Genomic DNA, 21,013 nt, shown 5'->3' with positions numbered 1-21,013 from the left:
CACCCGACGCTACTACCCTCCCCCCTTCCTCACTCCCTCCATTCTCCCTTTCTTTCTCTATCCCATGCTCCATCCACAGCCCGGCCACAAAGAAATTCAAGACTTGCAGTTAATAACATATGCACGGAGCATTTAAATGTCTTCTCAAATTTCATAAAGACCATTTACAGGAGATAAAAATATCAGCTACCTTTGCAGATGTAGCGTTCTTTCTTTTACAACAATTCATCAAGTGCATTACCCACTAGTAAATAGTTCACATTGTTATCAGTACTAGTGGATAAATTGCACTTTAAATTCAACAGAATGACTTTAGAACATGTTATGGTAATACAACAGGCACAAGAATATAACAACTAAAGAAAATCCAGTTAGTAGATCCCAGATGGTTAATTAGTGCACGGTGCATTTTTCTCATTCAAACACATACTTATAAGAAAAAGATTGGAGGCAAATGTATTTGATAGAAGTGAAGACCAAGTGTTTAAGATGGAATGTCAATTTGACAGAAAAACTTACCAAGATAAATTAAAGCAATTGAAAATATAACAAAATCAAACTGATGATAGTAAGCCACTATGCAAATTCTTACCAATATTCATATTGATTAATGGCATCACGACATGAATACATCTTCGAAGGATGCTTTGACTCCAAGCCCTGAGTTACAAAATCAAAGATTTCAATAAAGACAAACATTTACACAAAACTCAACCATCAAGATAAAAAATACCAGCAAACTCCAATACAAAGCAAGAATGTGAGTAGACATAACACATACATCAAGACACCCATTAAATATAGTTAACTAGGTTTCTCAGAAGAGCTTACAACTGTTTTCATGCAATATGTGATAGTTCAATCAATTGTTAATCTTTAAAATATGCATGTCTTCTGAAACCTGAGATCCAAATATTTACATACAAGGGAGTGGTTCGGTGATGATAATGAACGATTAGTCATGGAAAAGCTCCCCCTTAAACCCCAAGGGAATGAAAAGGAAGGGAAGCAGAGAAAGTGCTCCTCACATCTGAGTTCAAGCTTCCACAGAGATAGGAGGCCGTTTATGAGACAGAGCAGCTGAGTTCACGAAGAAGCAGTATGCAAATAAGGGATAATACAATGCGTATACCATATACCTAATGAGTAGCGTATGAAGAGCCAGAAGAGAAAGCTCTAGAAGGTAGGCAGCTCATGACATAAATATGAATAGTATCATTCCCTTGATCTGCAATGTCTAAACCACTTGAATGGTTCAGCAAATCTAATTCTTACTCCACCATTAGTGCTTGCGGCATATCACCACCACATCGCCTATCTGAAGCAGCATTGATCCTCTTCAAACATAGAAGCTATTCAAACCTCCATTGTCTGAGATATTCCAGCTGTTCAGTTGAGGGGTTAGGGACACGTGAGAGATATGCCATCACAGCTGTTTGCAAAAGAAAGCTGGTAGCATTGACTCTATTCTTATTTCTTACTTGTTTTCACGTATGTCCATCATTCTTAACAAAATTATTCTCACAATAATATCAATAACAAAAGCAAAGACTCATTTTATTTTGAACTCTTGACATTTCAAATAACAATAACAAAATACTGTAAATGTTATAAAATACATTTAAAAAGTGATAATATCAAGATAATAATGAAAACATGTTTTTTACAATATTTTCAATTTGTTGTGATATTTTTCCATCTTTTTTATCTTAAATAGAAAACTTTTAAAAGCACAAAAAATTGGAAAAAACATGTGGTGGCCATGATGCACATAAAGAGATAATCATTGATTAGGTACCAAAACAAATATAAAGAAGATAGAACAACACAAATGTGTCATGGTGTATGTTGTTTGATGATGATATTGTTTTGATTGATGAGTCTAGAGCTGGTGTTAATGCTAAGTTAGAATTATGGAGACAGACATTGGAAGCAAGAGGTTTTAAGTTGAGTAAGACAGAATATATGGAATGTCGGTTTAGTAAGCAACAAAGTAGTGATGGGAGTGTAGCGAAGCTTGGTGAACAAGAAATATCGATGGATGACTGTTTCAAATATTTGGGATCTATCATTCAAAAGTATGGAGAAATTGATGGAGATATAAATCATAGGATAAAGGTTGGGTGGATGAAATGGAAAAGTGCAACTGGAGTGTTGTGCGATCGTAGAATGCCATTGCGGTTGAAGGAAAAGTTTTATAGGACGACAATTAGGCTCGCTTTACTATATGGTACGGAATGTTGGCCTGCCAAGAGACATCATATTCAAAAAATGAGTGTAGCTGAGATGTGTATGCTTAGATGGATGTGTGGAAATACAATAAAAGATAAGATTCGAAACGAGGAGATACGTAAGAAGGTAGGCGTTGCATCCATTGAAAATAAGATGAGAGAGAATCGTTTATGGTGGTTTGGACATATTCGGCGAAGGCCTAATGATGCTCCAGTTAGAAGGATGGAGAAATGGAAAATATATATTAGTTAAAAGAGGTCGGGGTAGGCCTAAGAAGACTTGGATGGAGATGATAGGAAATGATATGAATGCTTTGAACCTCACCGAAGACATGGCATTGGATATAAATGATTGGAGGAGAAGGATTCATGTGGAAGACCCAGAATGATTTTTTTTTTTGGTTCATATCGCCGACCCCAATTGTTTTGGGATGAAGGCGTAGTTGTTGTTGTTGTTGTTGTTGTATAGAACAACACATACAAGAAAAGAGTCGCTTAGTTGAACTCATTCATTGTCTTTGTTTCACAACAGAAGATACCTAAAATGAAAAAACTATAAGCTTAGAAGATAAAAAAACATAAAGCCTAACATTGCCAGGTTTATAGAAGATATTGTAAAGCTATGTCACATGCACAGAGATACAGACGTGGGATAATGTTTAAGCAGGTCATAGTGTGTCACATGGCATGTCTAAGTGTTGTGTTATGTCACCTAGATATGCGATGATATATAGCATTTCCTCATGACATGAATGCAAAGGGCCCAACCAACAGGAATAGAAGATGAATGCAGCTAACAAAATTGAATCGAATGTCTGCTCGTACATCTAAAACAACAAAAAAATGGTGGGATCTGGTATTCATTGATCATCTAAATAATTAACTCTGCCTTCTATTAAAAGCAATCAATTGTACCAAACAGATAAGCCTATCCGTCAGCAGTAAAAGCTTAAAATAGACCTGAGAATCTGAGATTGAACTATAATAGAAGAAATCGCAGTGGGTTGTTCAAATGATTAAGATGATAAACTCTGCTTCTATTAAAAGCAAACAGTAGTACCAAACAGATAAGCTTATCCGTCAGCAGTAAAAAACTCCAAATAGACCTGAGATTAAACAGTAATAGAAGGAACCACAGAGTTGTCCAAATGATTAAGATCATTGGAAACAACTATGATTAATCAATTAATCCAGTTAAACAACAAACATCGTTGTAGCAAGAAGACCCATACTTTCATCAACCTGAAAAAAAAATGGAAAACTGAACATAAGGTTTTTCTGTACAAAACTAAAATATGTTCAACAAATTTCAGACACGAGAAAATGAGTGGCACATATCATATAAAGAGATTAATGACAGAAAGGCACCATAACAGTGTCAAGAAACATATATTTTTTAAAAGCAAACATATCAAAATGAAACTGGATTGATTAGCAAAACAACAAGGATTCTACTATGTACAAAATGAAAAAAAAAAACAAGTGCAGAGAAAACTATACCTCATGACTTTCATCCACAGCAGCCAGTAATTTCTTTGGTCGACCTAAAATTAAATAGATGCATGGAATAACTTTAGTGAACTGAAACAAATACATGAGGTTGTAATTAGCCTAGCCAACTCCTCACAAGAGCATAAGAAAAAAAGAAAAATTATATAAACAAAATTTGGAAGCATGCAGCAGCTAAAAGTTATCATGCAACATAAAGGAGTAAAGATATGATTATCCATTTATCCCTCATTCCTTTATACCCTTAAAAGGGGATTAAAGAGGGAAAGGATGGTGAGAACCCAGCTTTTAACCTCTTCCATGAAGATATTAAGTTAAAAAGGAAAAAAGAGGGAATGCTGTTTTTCTTTGCAAAAAGACTAGAACATGCAAACAAAACATTTTTTGATGAACGTGAGCTTGACTGCTCGACTCTACTCTTAAGAAATTGATGCTTGAATTCTTAAGAAATTGATGCTTGAACCCACTTGATCAAGCTTTTGTTGACATCACCTCAACCTAAGCTTGAGCATAAACATCCCTCAACAAAAGGCTTGCCTGAGCATCCCAACGGTTAAGATTAACTCAACTTTGAGCATGAGCAGTACTCAAGAAAGACACACTTGAGCATCCCAATGGTTAGATTAACTCAGGTTGACTTCACTTTATACAGATCGGACATGGATCCAGTAGAGGATCCATATATATCATGTGTATGTTATATTGTAATGTAATATACATTACTAACTAAGGGTAGTCTTGTCATTGTAAAAGATTTGTAAAACCTATTTCACCTTAATGAAGTTTAGTGCAACTACAGGAAATCTGTGTGGCTGCCGATTCCAAGAAAAGAACGTGCTCTCTCCTCTCTCCTCCCTTCTACCACTTCTCGGTTTTCATGACAAAGTCTGCCAACCCAAGGCAGTTTTAACATGGTATCAAAGTGGTGCAGGTTCTGGGCGTGAAGAAAAGTTGTCAAGCCCGTGCTCCATCAGCGTGAAAGGTCGACAGGTCACATTTCTTTCGTCTGTCTTCTTCTTTTGCTTCTTTCTCCCTTCTGCTGAAATATTTCTTTCATTTCAACGACATCATCCTTTGTTTCTTCTATTTTCTTTCGTTGAGTTTCTCTATCGCAGATTTGAAACATAGATCTGTTATCGTTGTAAGGAAACGGCTTTGAATATATTAGGTTCAATAATGAACCAATACACATGCACATGAAGTGCGAATATACCCACTAAAGGGGAAAACACAAGCACATAATGTGCTAACACATAAACCCACAAAGGGGCAAAATGCCTATAAGGCATAAGTTGATATTATTGAAAAGAGGAAGGGTGTAACACCCATTACATGGAGCAAAAGCTCCTCCAAAAGAGTGAATAAATTACAAGGGGGAGACCCCTATTTATAACAAGAGAGGAGCCACATAGGGGGCTCCCAAAGGAGTCGTTGGGAGCCCCCAACGGTCACAAGGGCTCCCCAACGACTCTTTGGGGAGCCTCCCTAGGTGGCGCAAACCACAAGAATGAATAAAATAAAAAAATAAAAATAAAAATAAAATTACAAACATATTCCAAATGGAATATGCGTAAAAAGGGAAAATGACTAAACTACCCTTATGCCTAATAATAGAGAAATATATATATATTATATATATAATTAGGAAGATACATATGCATATATACCATATATGTATATGTATCATCCTTTATATATATAAAATATATATAAGATTACAAAGATTGAATGATACATTTTAACACCCTCCCTCAAACTTTGCGTGGGGGAACGAAAAGATTGAAGAATGCAAGAGGAAGAATCTCAAGGCTTCAAGAGCCTTCAGTCCGAATGTCATTGAAATTTGCAAATGTCTTCCTCCAAAGTCTTTAACGATGAGCATCTTTCATGATCTATCCAAGGTACTTCTTTTCCTCTCATCTTCAAGATCCTGTGGAACAAATCAAGAAGAGGTCTAAGTAAAAGATATTTTTGCACTTTAATCAAGTGAAATATTCCAAATAAGATGAATTAATCAAAGAAATCATATCATATAATTCATCCAAAAGTAATGGTGCAAAAAGATATTCTATGCATAATTCATCACAGGATTTGATGAAACAAGATAATTACTTATGTATGCAAAATGATTTTAGAAAACCAATTTTTCATAATCATATACCATATTGAAGAGTGAGCGGAAACAAATTACAAGAATGCATAATGCATTCATAAAGTCCAACATTGGACAAACACAGCCTCAAAACGAGGAATAACATAATGGACACCACAAGAAGCCTACGAAGAGGCATAAGTTGCACATAATTTATTGAATGAGGGCCAAAAGGCCATAATGAGCATATGCATAAAATATCATGAAATGAATCAACACCTAAAAGAGTCATTAATGATCATGCTCCAATCATACTTTAGTTAAGTAATATGAACCGATAAGATAGAAAGACAAGTGTTTTTATTTATTTTTTTAGCAAGTCCTTTGAAAGCGATTTGAAGAGGGAAATGCTCAAAAGAGTGTATAAAACACAAGAGTTCAAAAAGATTTTAAGTCCACTTAAAAGGCAAAATAATGAGAGTTATTTGAGTAGAGAACCTTACACATTTAGGAATATCTCACTCAAATGATTGCAATTACAAAAACTCATTTTGCATATCAAATATAAAAGGTGACCAAAAAATCAATTTGATTTTAAAATATGCATATTAATGATATGATTCACTTGTATCTTAAAAAGACAAAATATGAATGAAATTTCACAAATTTCAACAATAATTCATCCAAAACCCACAAATCAAGTGTGTAAGCTACTAGATCAAGAACATAAATATAATGCCATTAAAGGCCAAGGACACACACAACGGTGTGTAAAAGAACCTCTTGTCTACATGTAAAAATACTTGAAATGAGTGCATCAACGATAAGACCAAGAGAATACACGCCAACATGGACCAAAAACATCTCTTGTCTACGTAAAAATACACTGAAGACCAAATATGTTCAGCTACTAGAACAAGAGTATCAAGCCAACCATGGGCTAAAACACAATACATCTCTTGTCTACATAAAATGACACTTGAAATGAGTGAAAGAAGCCAACCATGGGCATACATCTCAGCGACTAGAACAAGGACACAAATGCCAACATGGACTACAATCACACACCATGGTGTGAATCAACGTGCCTTGTCTACATATAATAACACTCAAGACAAGTGTGTTTAGCTACTAGACCAAGAGAGCAAAGCCAACAAAGGGCTACAAACACACAATGGTGTAATAATATGTCTTGTCTACATATGATGACACTTAGACAAGAGTTATAAGAGGAGAAGACTTTTGAGGCAATAAAACTTGTAATGACAAACATATAAATAAAACCTTGGACAATATTTTGAAAATAAATATGTGCACATACGCACAACAAGAACACTTGGAACACTTGTGCACAAAAGCATGTAAAAGTATCTTTTAACAAGATATTATAATCGATGGAACGATATAAATGTAAGAACATACACACACCAAGAACACTTGGAACACTTGTGCACAAAACACGAAATCACAAATGTGCAAAATGCACTCATAAGATTCATAATCAATAAAAGGTTGGGCAATAATCTCCAACACTCTTGAATTAAATATACCTTAAAACATTTAAGGTTCCAAGACACCATATATCCATCACATTTACATATAAATAAGAGCATCCATAAGATCAATGGCCAAAAGAAAACGAGTGACACACTCATAATTAGAGATCATATAACAAATCATTCTAGAGTCCCAAGGTACCCATAACTCACCTCAACAACCATCTTTAATATGGTAATTGGACAATCTAAAATGACATAACACAAGGTGCCCTTAACTCACCTCAACAATCATCTCTAATATAACAATAAGGTCATACAAAAAGGATTAATGCACCATATAACTTGTGATGGATAAAATTAAATGTCATAAAAAGGCAATGGGCACTTAGGGAAATCATTTTCCAAATATGTGATTTTACAAAGAGAGTCGATTCAAAGGTCCAACATAATTAATCATAACAATATGCCTTATAATAATTTTGCATAAATACGAAATTATGTTCAATCATGACAGTGGCGGAGCCAGGAGTTTTTCATTGGGTGGGCAGATCTCGGGTCTTGGGGACAATGCTACGGTCTTGAAGGACGATCCATTTATTTAGATCAATGGCGGAGCCAAAAATATTTCGTTGGAGGCACAGTCGAAGAGATAAAACTTAAATAAGCCTTTGAATTATATTGAAATCTATTGGTTATCAATGTAAAAAAAATCAGCAATATTTATCACAATATACTCAAATCATTTGAGATCAGTCTTGCATACATTCAGCTCAAATAAACAGCAAGAAACCAGAACATTACGCTGCTTTCCGAAAGCAGCTTCTAAAACGCACAATCCAGAACCCGGTTGAATGCAGATTCGAACTCGGGGAGTGACAGACGCGGGTCCAGATTAGGTGGAAGCTTAGGGTGTATGTGATACCGCTGCCACGGGAAGACATAAACGTGTCAGCACCACTTGCTGATTGCTGTCCTGGGCGAGTGATTGCCACCTAAAACAAACTGCATCTAAATGACAACACACCACGGACGATAATATTTAGAACAGATTGCTGGATTAAAAGTAAACATACACTTATTTTCTGTTTGTCACACACCAGACAAATTAAAACACACATAGCGGTAGGCATTAGCATACAAGAGTTAAAATCAGATTCTTTCTTTCTTTACGAAATATCGCTGGAGGCATAGTATTTTTTTTTTCAGTTTCAAATTCTGGGGTGGGCGACTGCCTAGTCCTGGCTCCGCCACTGAATCATGATCATTATCAAAAGACTTAATAAACACAACATGAAATATTTAAGCAATGTCATGTGTGAGGACGGATTTGGAATAATCCAAGAATCAAATCAAGCTTTTATAAATTGCAATTATATGCATACCAAATCAAGCTTTTATAAATTGCAATTATATGCATACCAAGATGTAGAATGGCAATAATCTTAAATGAGCAAATTTAGGACATGTAACAAGATATTGCGGAAGCACTTATAATGATAAAAGAAACAATCTCACAAGTTCACTAAGAGACAAAACAAGCCCTAAGGAAGGCAATATATATCATCTCTTTATTGAAAAGAGAGTACCATGTGAAAATGTCTATGAATAGACAATACGCATACAAGCATGAATACTTTATAAAAGAAGTGTATGAAGACACTCTCACAACACTTGAACAAAATACGCAAAAAGCATAATAATAGCAAACATGCAATAATGTATGTATTTTATAAAATGAGCAAATGCTTGAGACACTCAAGCTTTCACAAAGATGGTAATATTAAAAAACTCATAAAAAAACAATATTAAAAAGAAGCTTATAACAATCATGAAATCTTCTCAAAGAGTATATACTCATAAGAAGATTCACAAGGATCAAAAGGCCTTTCAAAGAGAGATCCAACAAACAAAATTCTCAAATAAGGGTACATACGAAAGGAAGAGGGAAAACTATTAAAGTGGAGAAAATCCCAAAGAGAATACTAGGATTGCGTTATGGCATAAATCTATAAACAAAAATTCATAATATTATATGACTTAATAGATTATAACCAATGGCATGAATATGTTTTAAATAAACACAACATGAAATATTTAAAACATATGTAATAAGTATGCAACATTAATGAAGACCATAAATCTTATAATAAAACATATTCTTGAAATTGAATTGAAGAATGAAAAGAGAATAACCATATTTTATGAGATCATTTTTAAAACATAATTCAACCGATATTATAAAAATGTCTTCTTAATTAAACATTGCTCGTATGAAAAAGAACTCATTAGGTAGGAAAATAAAACATCATTTTTCAAAGACACATGTTATTATGAAAAAACCTCATATAGGACATTTTAGAGGGTAAACACATACCTTTAATATGAAATAATTATTATGAGAGTATGTGAGCAATGCTACATCTCTCACAAACATTTTACTTTTAACATAACTTTCTTTAAAAAACTTATTTTTCAAGAAAAGACATACGAAAGAGAATAATATAAAAGGTTCGATGGAATTGTTAAGAATCCAAACTCATAATGACATGAAGAACACATATGCAAAAATATATCTAATTCTTTATAATGCTCAATATTTAAAGAAGTATAATGCATACCAAATATTTTAAGAAGCAAAAGAGAGAAACACATATGCAAAAACATATCTAATTCTTCATAATGCATAATACTTAAAGAAATATAATGCATACCAAATAATTTTAAGAAGCAAAAGAGAGAAACGAGAACTTCACCATTCTTCTTTAAAATTTCTTGAATAGCATGCTTCCCAATGCAACAAAGAGCAACTCGATCCCAACCTTGCTCTGATACCATGTAAGGAAACGGCTTTGAATATATTAGGTTCAATAATGAACCAATACAAAGGGGCAAAATGCCTATAAGGCATAAGTTGATATTATTGAAAAGAGGAACGGGGTAACACCCATTACATGGAGCAAAAGCTCCTCCAAAGGAGTGAATAAATTACAAGGGGGAGACCCCTATTTATAACAAGAGAGGAGCCACATAAGGGGCTCCCAAAGGAGTCGTTGGGAGCCCCCAACGGTCACAAAATGTGACCGTTGGGGGCTCCCCAATGACTCTTTGGGGAGCCTCCCTAGGTGGCGCAAACCACAAGAATGAATAAAATAAAAAAAAGAAAAATAAAATTAAAATTACAAACATATTCCAAATGGAATATGCGTAAAAAGGAGAAATGACTAAACTACCCTTATGCCTAATAATAGAGAAATATATATTTTATATATATAATTAGGAAGATACATATGCATATATACTATATATGTATATGTATCATCCTTTATATATATATATATATATATATATATATATATATATATATATATATATATAATATATATAAGACTACAAAGATTGAATGATACATTTTAACAATCGTCTCTCCTTAAGCTGAGTTTCTTTTCATTCTTATAAAGCCGAGTTTTGTTTTCTCTATTTTCATCTGCAGAGTTTCTCTGTCGCAGATCTGAAGCAGTTTAAGATCTGTTACTGTTCCTTCTTAGAGCCGAGTTCCCTTCCAGTTTGATTCTCATATCACGTAAATTGATTTGCAGTTTCATTCTCATATCACGCAAATTGTTTTTTTTTCTCACGTTGCTGTTGTTTTCTGATTTTCTTCTCTATCGGTTTTGAACATCATGTTACTGCTGGTCTGAAAACTGCCTTGTCACGTCTGCTCTATTCTCATTTATTTTAACCTTTTATCTTACACTCTTTTGTCAGTTTTTCATCTCAGTTTCAGCCACTAGTGTCTTTTCGTTGTCAACAAGCTACCAATGGATACTTCAGGCAATTCGGGTCTTTCTTCCAACTTCCTAGGACAGCTAGTTTCGGAAAAGTTAACTACCAACAACTATCTGACTTGGAAAAGGCAAATTGCTCCTTTTATTCGAAGTCAAGACCTTTCAGGCCACTTGGATGGCTCCACTCCAATGCCTCCAGAATTTATCACAACCGAAGCCAAAGAGGATGGAGGATTGACGAATATTATTCGCAATCCTGCATTTGTTTCTTGGATGAAGCGCGATCAGGCTCTTGTCGTATACATCACTTCCACATTATCATAAGTATTGATTTTCATTCCTGATGATTGCACATCCAAAGTTTTGTGGGAGGTTTTAGCTCAGACATATTCTCAGATATCAGAGGCTAAAGTGTTGTTTCTCAAACGCGAATTTCAGATGTTAAAAAATGGGGCAATGAGCATCATTGAATTCTTAAATCAAGTCAAAAGTATCACAGATCAATTAGTCATGGTTGGATATCCAGTGTCAGATAAAGAAAAGGTGCAGTAGACACTGAATGCCCTAGGATCAGAATATCATGTTCTTGTGACCTCTTTATTGTGCTTGCCTATGTTACTCAGTTTTGAGGAATTACGTGCCACACTCTTTCAGTACGAGATGACTCTGAAGAGCATGTCTGATGCTTCAGCTGGACAATCATCTACGCATGAGGTTCTTGCCACAGGGATGATAGTTGATCGTGCACGAGGAGGACATGGCAGAGGCAGGGAAACTCCCATCCAGGGTGGACGTGGGTTACTACCTACACCAAATTCCACAGTCAGTTTTTCAAGGAATGTTCCCACATGCTATTAGTGTAATAAACGAGGTCACATCAAAGCCAACTGTTGGTTCAATCCACAAAATCGAAATAGAGCTCAAAACAATAGAAATGTTGCTACATCAAGAATTGTAGGTATATTTCGGGTGAGTGATGATGCTAAGGATCTTCTCTTATCTGCGATAGCCAACTTGAACATGAAACAGAATGATGATGAAATATGGTATGTTGACTCTGGGGCAGCGGCTCATGTCACTGGCAATGCAGGTAAATTCTCTATTTTGGTTCCCTATTTTGGTAAATCTAATATTGCAACTGAAGATGGGACTCACCACCCTATTTCAAACATAGGCAACATCATTATTCCTTTGTCTGAATCATCTATTTCTTTATCTGATGTTGTTCATGCACCAAATATAAAGAAAAATATTGTCTCTGTATCTAAACTTGTTGACTCTACCAATTCATCTGTGGAATTTACTCTTATTTCTGTCTTTGTCAAGAATCTTCAAACGAAGGAAATGTTTGTTAAAGGAGAGCGACGTGGAAACATGTATGTCTTCAATGAAGATCCAGCCTCCAGTGTCTTGAAGCCCAAGTCTGATCATGTCTTTAAAAATGTCCTAAGTATATCCAAATGTAATAAGCCAGATCTCTGGCATTCTCGTCTTGGTCATTGTAGTCAAGTCATTATTGAAAAGTTAGTGTCCAATGGTTTTCTTTCAGAGTCTGTTTCACCTTCATTGAAGGATAAAATGTGTCTCAGTTGTCAAGTTTGCAAGAGTCATGTACTTCATTTTCATCAAATAAATAAAAGAGTTTTTATTCCTTTTGAGATAATATGTTCTAATGTTTGGGGTCCAGCTCCCAATCCTTTCTCTTCTGAAAGTAAATATTATGTATCTTTTATTGACAGTTTCTCTCGTTTTACCTGGATATTCTTCATGAAACACAAATCAGAGGTCTTTCTTATTTTTCGTCACTTTCATGCCTATATTAAAAATCAATTCTCCCAAAATATTCAAATTCTCCAATGTGATGGAGGTGGTGAGTATTCTTCCAAAGAATTTTTAGATTTCCTCTAAGATAATGGGATACATCATAGAGTTTCTTGCCCGTATACTCCACAACAAAATGGAATTGTTGAACGTAAACACAGACATATTATGGAAAGTGCAATGAGTATGATGCATGGTTGTAACTTGCCCATCAGTCTTTGGACAGAAGCCTTTCACACTGCCACTCATGTGATAAATCGTCTTCCTATGCCTATCCTTGAAAATCAGTCTCTCTATTATGTTCCCTTTGGTATACACCCTGATTATGATGAGTTATGAGTTTTTTGATGCACACGTTATGTACATATTGACAAATCCAATGAGAACTAAATTTCAAGACAAAGCCTCTATATGCCAATTTGTAGGTTCTGCAGATGAACACAAGGGGTACAGGTGCTATGACCCTGCCAATAAGAAGATCGAAATTTCTAGAAATGTTGTTTTTGATGAAAATAGCTTTCTGGAAAATAAAGCCAACTATGATCGTGAACATGGCGATATAGCTGATAATTGGTATGATCCATGGCTCAGTGCTGAACTTATTTCACATGCTGTTGAACGTACCACTTTGGCTCCTGAAAGCATACATGATGAGACGGCTTCAGATAAGGTATCAAAAACAGAATATCTGAGATACAAAGGGAATGTCTACACCAGAAGACTCAGAGAGCAAACAGATGCACCTGTTGGAGAACAGGTGGCATTACCAAGTAACAGAGAGGCACCAAGAAGATCAAGCAGGATAAGGCATCATATTGAAAAATGGGTAAGTTATGATCACTTCTCTATGGATTTTCAAATATTTCTATCCAAGATTGAAAAACATGAGGAACCACTTGGGTTTTGTCAAGTTGTTCAATCTAACAAATGGATTGAGGCGATGAATGAGGAGATAGAGGCACTTCATGAGTGTCGAACATGAGAGATAGTTGGTCGTCCCCCAGATAAAAATGTTGTTGGCTTGAAATGAGTGTATAAGATTAAGTATAAACCGGATGGGAGCATTGAACGATACAAGGCACGTCTTGTTGCCAAAGGTTTCACCCAAGAATATGGTCAAGATTATGATGAGACCTTCAGTCCAGTGGTGAAAATGGAAACTATTCGTATTATCCTTGGCATGGCTATTGAACATGGGTGGAGCCTTAGTCAGCTTGATGTTAAAAATGTTTTTCTTCATGGAAATTTAAAAGAAGAGGTCCACATGGAGCAGCCTCAAGGTTATGCAAAGGGAGACCCAAAAGAATATGTATGTAAATTAACCAGAGCATTGTATGGTTTAAAGCAAGCCTCCAGGTCATGATTTGAAAGCTTCTCCTTAGAGATTCAGAACCACGGTTTTATTCGTTCCCAACTAGATCATTCTTTATTCATATACAGGGATGGAACCACTATGGTTTTCTTACTTATATATGTTGATGATATAGTGATCACCGGTAATGCTCCAGAGCATATTCAATAAATTAAAGTTTTACTAAGTATGCGATTCAAGATGAAAGATCTTGGAGAACTAAGATATTTTCTTGGTGTAGAGGTGGACAGACAGGATGGAAAAATGTCATTAACTCAACACAAATACACTCTTGATCTTTTGGCCAAAGCAGGAATGACAAATTGCAAACCTGTGCCTACACCCAGTGTTGTCAATCAAAAACTCATCATTTGTGATGGTGAGTTGTATCCTTATGCAAGCAAGTATCGCAGTTTAGTGGGCATGTACAGTATCTTATCTTTACTAGACCAGACATTGTATATTCTGTAAATCAAGTATTTCAGTTCATGGATGTCGTCAAACGTATTCTCCGCTATCTAAAAGACACGGTGGGTGATGGACTCATATATGCTCAATCTTCATGGGTAACACTGAAACATGACATATTGGCCTATACAGATGCAGATTGGGCAGGGGACCCAGATGAAAGGAGGTATGTTTCAGGATACTGTGTTTTCATTGGAAACAATCTCATCTCATGGAGTAGTGGAAAACAGAAAGTTGTGGCAAGATCTAACACGGAGGCAGAATATAGATCTATGGCAGCTACCACAGAAGAAGTAACCTGGATTAGGCATCTCCTTACAGAGATGGGAGAGAGTATCTCAAGTTCAACCCTCATGTGTGATAATAGAAGTGCTATACAAATTGCGTTCAATCTTGTTCATCACAGTCGAACCAAACATATTGAGATTGACCAACATTTCATCAGACAAAAAGCAGCAGACAAAGAGATTGAACCGGTTTATGTGTCTTCAGAAGACCAAGATGTTGATATGTTCACAAAAGGTCTCACAAGTAACCGCTTTTGATATCTGAAGAACAAGTTGCACGTGGTTCAATCCCATGCACAACTTGAGGGAGGGTATTAGAATACAAATCGGATATGGATCCAGTAGAGGATCCATATAGATCACGTGTATGTTATATTGTAATGTAATATACATTACTAACTAAGGATAGTCTTGTCATTGTAAAAGATTTGTAAAACCTATTTCACCTTAATGAAGTTTAGTGTAGCTACAGGAAATCTGTGTGGCTGCCGATTCCAAGAAAAGAATGTGCTCTCTCCTCTCTCCTCCCTTCTACCACTTCTCGGTTTTCAAGACAAAGTTTGCCAACCCAAGGCAGATTTAACAGCTTGTACCCTTATCATGCAACATAAAGGAGTAAAGATATGATTATCCATTTATCCCTCATTCCTTTATACCCTTAAAAGGGGATTAAAGAGGGAAAGGATGGTGAGAACCCAGCTTTTAACCTCTTCCATGAAGATATTAAGTTAAAAAGGAAAAAAGAGGGAATGTTGTTTTTCTTTGCAAAAAGACTAGAACATGCAAACAAAACATGTTTTGATGAACGTGAGCTTGACTGCTCGACTCTACTCTTCTTAAGAAATTGATGCTTGAACCCACTTGATCAAGCTTTTGTTGACATCACCTCAACCTAAGCTTGAGCATAAACATCCCTCAACAAAAGGCTTGCCTGAGCATCCCAACGGTTAAGATTAACTCAACTTTGAGCATGAGCAGTACTCAAGAAAGGCACACTTGAGCATCCCAATGGTTAGATTAACTCAGGTTGACTTCACTTGCTTGCACCCTTACAACCAGCAATAACTAGATAATACATGAAATTTCCCATCACTAATGTCATTGGACAATATACCACTTCTATAGCTGCAGTTACCAACTTCAAAAAAAAAATAAGGAATGATAGAACACAAACAACTGCAGCCAAATGTCAAACAAGCACAGAAACCCAAAAAAACAATATAGAGATTCACAAATAGAAAAGAAAATACATAATTATGTGTATGGGAAAAATGATGAAATATCCAACACTGGTTGAAAACTTAAGTGCTTCTAGAAGTTGGTGCCTACAACAAACATATAACCTTTCAAGTAGGATATCTCATGTTAATTTGAGGTTCATATTATTTTTGAGGTCCCTTTGACTAGTCAATAATACGGATATCAGCTTCAAAAACTTGGTCAAATAACCAAAAAAAAACTACCAAGATAATTTCAGTAAGAAGGTACTTTTTCTGGGCATTATTACCAAATTTATCTGATTGTGTTTTTGATATTTCTAACTATTGTTCAAATCTTTTTTTTTTCACAATTTGAAATCCCCATTCTCGGATCCATTCTCCATCGATGTTTAGCATCCCCTGTCCTTGTTTGGCTTGTTTTTTGAATGGTATCACTTCAAAACATCAAACTACTACTAACTACTTTCGTCAACGACCATGTTATCCTGGGCCTGCTTGATGGACCCAATCACTTAGTTCAAAACAAGCAGCTGTCAGAAGGCACATTTTGTAATGATTATATATCGTATGATTTGATCAATGACTTGCAAATAACTTCCATAACGACATTAACACAAGATATTTTTTTCTGAAATGAAATAAAATGAAAAAGCTAATCAATTTAATACATTTAAACCAAATAGGAAAACAATACCCTAGGAAAACTGCAATTGATAAACATATAAAGAACAAAATGTAGAATGGAACACAACTTGCACCCAAAAGAAAAAAGGAGATTTCCAAATGCAGCAGACTCTAAACACATGATTCATGAAAAGATTCAGACCCAGTCAAAAAGAGCAATTAAATCATGAAAAAACAAACACATCCAATTCATGTTTTAATAGTAAAATCAATGCAATCACTAGACAAAATTTGAGATTCTGCAAGCAAAAATTACTGCACCTCGCTTAAGTTTCTGCACCTTTGCCCAGATAGCATCATCCATTATGCCTTGTTCCAATACTTTCTGTCATCACAGCCAACAAATGACACAACTTGGAGATTTCCAATTAATGACTTCAATAAAAGAGCGTTTCAATCCAGTTTTTATATCTTCTCACCTTCTTCCTCTTACGAACTGTAGCACCTGAGAGACTCTTCCTGTTAAGAGCACTCTGCTGACTCCTACTGGCTTTATTTTTCTTGCTTATCCTCTAAATAAGGCACATTTAAGTTGTCTCAGCCATACAGCATTTTGGTAAGTGAAAAGTTGGAATAGTACACTGACGGAACAACTCACATCAAATTCTTCATCCCTTGTCTTTGCCACAAAAGAATCCCAGTCTTCTTGTTTTACATAAGATGGCTTTTGTGGTTCTACGCCCTTCTCAAGGTCTTTCTTAACTTGAACTAACAGCTTATACTTGTGTTGTCTGTAGCAAGATGAGATTTTTTTCCTAGTGTAGCCCTTATTAAGATCAAAATTATACCTTTCCTGAAAAGAGAAAAAAATCAAATTATCCCACCATGGAACAAATAAAGACAAAAAAAAAATCATAAGTATGCAATCAAAACACAGGGTACATACCGTTAACATGCTTAACACTGATTTGTAATCCTCAACTGGAACATCTCCAATTTGCTTAAAATTGACAGGCAAGAATTGGCAGACAAATGAGTTGATTGACCTTTTAAAGCCCCCAGCATTAGGGCCAGTTGGATTACCGTTTTCATCAAAAACCACAGTCAAACGTCTCGCCAAGTTACGATAACTTACATGACCTATTTTTTTAGTCATATTCCTAGTGCCTGTGGAAATACAAAACAGGTGACAATGGGTGCCAGTTTAAAGATCTTAAATTTGGATCAGTGACCAAATGACCTGTTACAACCCCAGAAAAAGCATTATCATATTCAACAACAGTTGCATTTACCTTGAGTTTCTGCATCAGCAAATTCAGGACTCACTATTGCTTCTTTAAAAATGTTCTCAACATTTGCGTTTGGATCGAGAATGTTCATGGCAATATTATCTAAGATATTGTCTTTATATTGGAAGTCGCCATACTCACTACCATCTTCCGGAGTCAAGCATGCATCCTCGTTCATATTGATTTGAAGCATTTTCAAACCTAGGGGCAGCTGTTCTTGCTCAGTTGTCACTTCCTCCAAGTTATCATTCTGTTCATCATTCACTCTCATTACATCCATTGCGGCAGGCATTGTACAATTATTCGGAAACTCTTGATTATCATCATTGCCACAAGATAATCCTGAGCTAAGAGAAACATTAGGAACTGTGTCCAAATTTGTAACTCCTGCACAAGCCAGTCCATGCCGAATAAACAGCAATTCACAGCAATTTGCTCGCTTCGAAAATGCAGAACATACAACAATGTGGCATAGATCATTTCTCAAAGAGAAAACACAGAGTAAACAAAACAAACTCTTATGCAACTATTCAATTATTGAATTGAGAGTTATTTACAGAATGAAACTTCTTTCCATGGTGGAAATTGATTCCTATTGTAAATTAGATAACATTGCGCGAAATTTAACAGAAACAAGTACCCGATTGACGAAGCTGCTTGCGTCTTAAGAAAAGGACCAACAGATCCTCATGAAGAGCCCGAATCAGCTGTGTCTGCGACGACGCACGGAGGATCAGAGTGGATTGATAGCTCAGTAGGTTCTGCATCCTCTGTTTTTCCAACTCCCCTGCTCCGGACTCCCTCACCCGCTCCTCGCATAGCTTGATCTCCATGTTCAGGCTATCGATCTTCGCCTCCTCGCTCCGCACATTCGCACGCAGCTTCTGGTGGTCCTGAAGCACCCTGCTGATTTCTGCCTCTACCTGCTCCATCTCCGAACCGATCAAATCCTCATCTTCCTACATCACTCACAGAGAAACCCTAAGTTTCCACTTCTTTGTGATTAAAAACGCGAAAAATGGCCAATTCACAGAATCAAGAACACATAATCCGCAGCCATCCACGTTTCCGATCGAAACAAACCCTAAATTGCCTCCTCTCCTGATCAAGCAAACGAGCAAAACCCCAGAATTACATAAAGAGCATATCCCAACCCGAATTCTTCCACGACTCAGAAGGAAGAAACCATAAAAAATCGTCTTTTGCTTAAGTACGCAAAAGGCTTCAATCCGATACAGAAATCGCCCCCATTTCTCGATTCAAAACCCCTAAAAAATCTCCCTTTTCTCAGGAGTAACAAGAAGAAACGATTTGCTCGTAGACAGAAGAAAACCTAAACCGGCATTCCTCTTCAACGAGGATTGAGGGCAAAAAAAACTAATTTCTATCACGCACCAAAAAACCCTAGTTTCCGTGCAACACCCATCTCACCACCACCACCCATCTCACCATCACCACCCACCACCCTCTTCCTCTTCTCTCTCATCTTTTCACATTTTCCCACTCGAAAAAACTTTCTTTTTGAGAACTCCTCCTATCAAAAACTAGGCAAAACTTTCTTTTTCTATGAAAGTTTTTCTCTAACTTCTCGTATTAAAAACTAAGCAAAACTTTCTTTTCCTATGAGAATTTTTCTCTCTTCCAAACGTGCCCTAAGTGAAGTGTTATTTAAACATAAAACTGACACGCGAGTTCCAAATTCGAAAGAGCACAAGGACAAAGGATCTTTTAATTATGGCCCTTAATTAATAAGACTGCTTTTCGTTATTTTATTATCTAGGGTATATGTTTGTCGAAATGCAACTAAAAAACATTGAAAATATTAAAGTAATGTTCGTGCCCATAGAGTCGTGTCTTAATGACACGAACTCAAAGTGGCGTACCATTGCGACAGCGAACAAAACTCACCACGTTTTTTGGATGCCTAAGGAAATTCCTACTTTGTAGATAGGCAGTGGGATTCAGATGGCCCCACTGCCTTTTATCACGTAAGAGGGCAAGCTCATTAAAGGCACATTGGGAAGAGAGAAAAACTCCGAAAAACTCTCATAAGAAACAAAAGTTTTGCCTAAGGGAGTTTTTTATATGAAAAGTTTTCTGAAAAAAAGTTTTTTTCTTGTTTGTGTAGCATAAGAATACAGAGTGAAAAAATGAGAGAGGAGAGGAGGAGGGTAGTTGTGAGATGGATGGTGGTGGTGATGGTGAGATGTGGGTATTAGCGGTGAGATATGGTGAGATGGGTGGTGGGTAGTGTGAAAATAAATTTTTTCTTGGTACCTCCCCCTCTCTCATGGATGAATGATTCCTATCTTTAGAAAAACTCTCTCAACAAAAAAAGTTTTTCTCATTTGGAAGGGTCAGCAAATCTTTACGAATTTTTTATTTTGCATCACTTTTCCTGCATCTTTTTTGCTTTCAAATATGCTATAAGAGAAAACTCTCTTAGGAAAAAAAACTTTTGCCTGTGGGCAAGTTTGGAAGCAAGAAAAAATCTCATAGAAAAAGAATTTTTTGCTTATAAGAAATTTTAATATGATAATTTTTTAAATGAACTTTTTTTGCTTGTTTGTGTAGCATGAGAAAATTAAAATGAAAAATATTAGAAAAATGAGAAAGATGAAGGGGTGGTGGTGGAGAAGCTTCTCCACCATGGTTGTTGGGCGAGAAAAGTCTTTCCTCGTACCATATTTGCCTAATTAAGCCTCAAAAAAGAAGAATCAAGAGGGAGAAAAAAGAACAAAGGAGATGGTGCTCCCTTGATCGTATGTCCTCCCCACCCTTGTTAGGTAGGGAAGTTGACGCCTTCCTCGATTCATCGTCTCTTATCCCGAGACTCC

The 21,013-nt window shown here is 36.0% G+C and overlaps 1 protein-coding gene across 1 annotated transcript; it reads right to left on the bottom strand.

Moving 5' to 3' along the window:
* Positions 1-444: 444 nt before the first annotated feature.
* Positions 445-19,721, bottom strand: LOC149812613 (uncharacterized). Its single transcript, XM_089992212.1, has 8 exons — positions 18,817-19,721; positions 18,180-18,563; positions 17,834-18,054; positions 17,546-17,740; positions 17,367-17,459; positions 17,209-17,272; positions 3,732-3,775; positions 445-660 (listed from the first exon to the last, which is right to left on the bottom strand). The coding sequence occupies exons 1-8, from the start codon at positions 19,106-19,108 to the stop codon at positions 589-591; spliced, it is 1,365 nt and encodes a 454-aa protein (XP_089848338.1). The 5' UTR covers positions 19,109-19,721; the 3' UTR covers positions 445-588.
* Positions 19,722-21,013: the final 1,292 nt, after the last annotated feature.

This window comes from Nuphar pumila, chromosome 16 (genome assembly GCF_984573655.1).
Source record: "Nuphar pumila chromosome 16, dmNupPumi1.hap1.1, whole genome shotgun sequence".
NCBI classification, from domain to species: Eukaryota; Viridiplantae; Streptophyta; class Magnoliopsida; order Nymphaeales; family Nymphaeaceae; genus Nuphar; species Nuphar pumila.
Note: the sequence above shows the minus strand (reverse complement) of the source record. Positions and strands in the feature narration are given on the sequence as shown.

What these genes read in the sequence shown, in the direction of transcription:
- LOC149812613 (XM_089992212.1), bottom strand. Translation starts at nt 19,108, where the DNA reads ATGGAGCAGGTAGAGGCAGAAATCAGCAGGGTGCTTCAGGACCACCAG. An exon ending in CAGTGTTAAGCATGTTAACG is followed by an intron (nt 17,741 to 17,833) that starts GTATGTACCCTG and finishes TTCTCTTTTCAG; the next exon opens with GAAAGGTATAATTTTGATCT. An exon ending in CTGTGGATGAAAGTCATGAG is followed by an intron (nt 661 to 3,731) that starts GTATAGTTTTCT and finishes TTTGTAACTCAG; the next exon opens with GGCTTGGAGTCAAAGCATCC.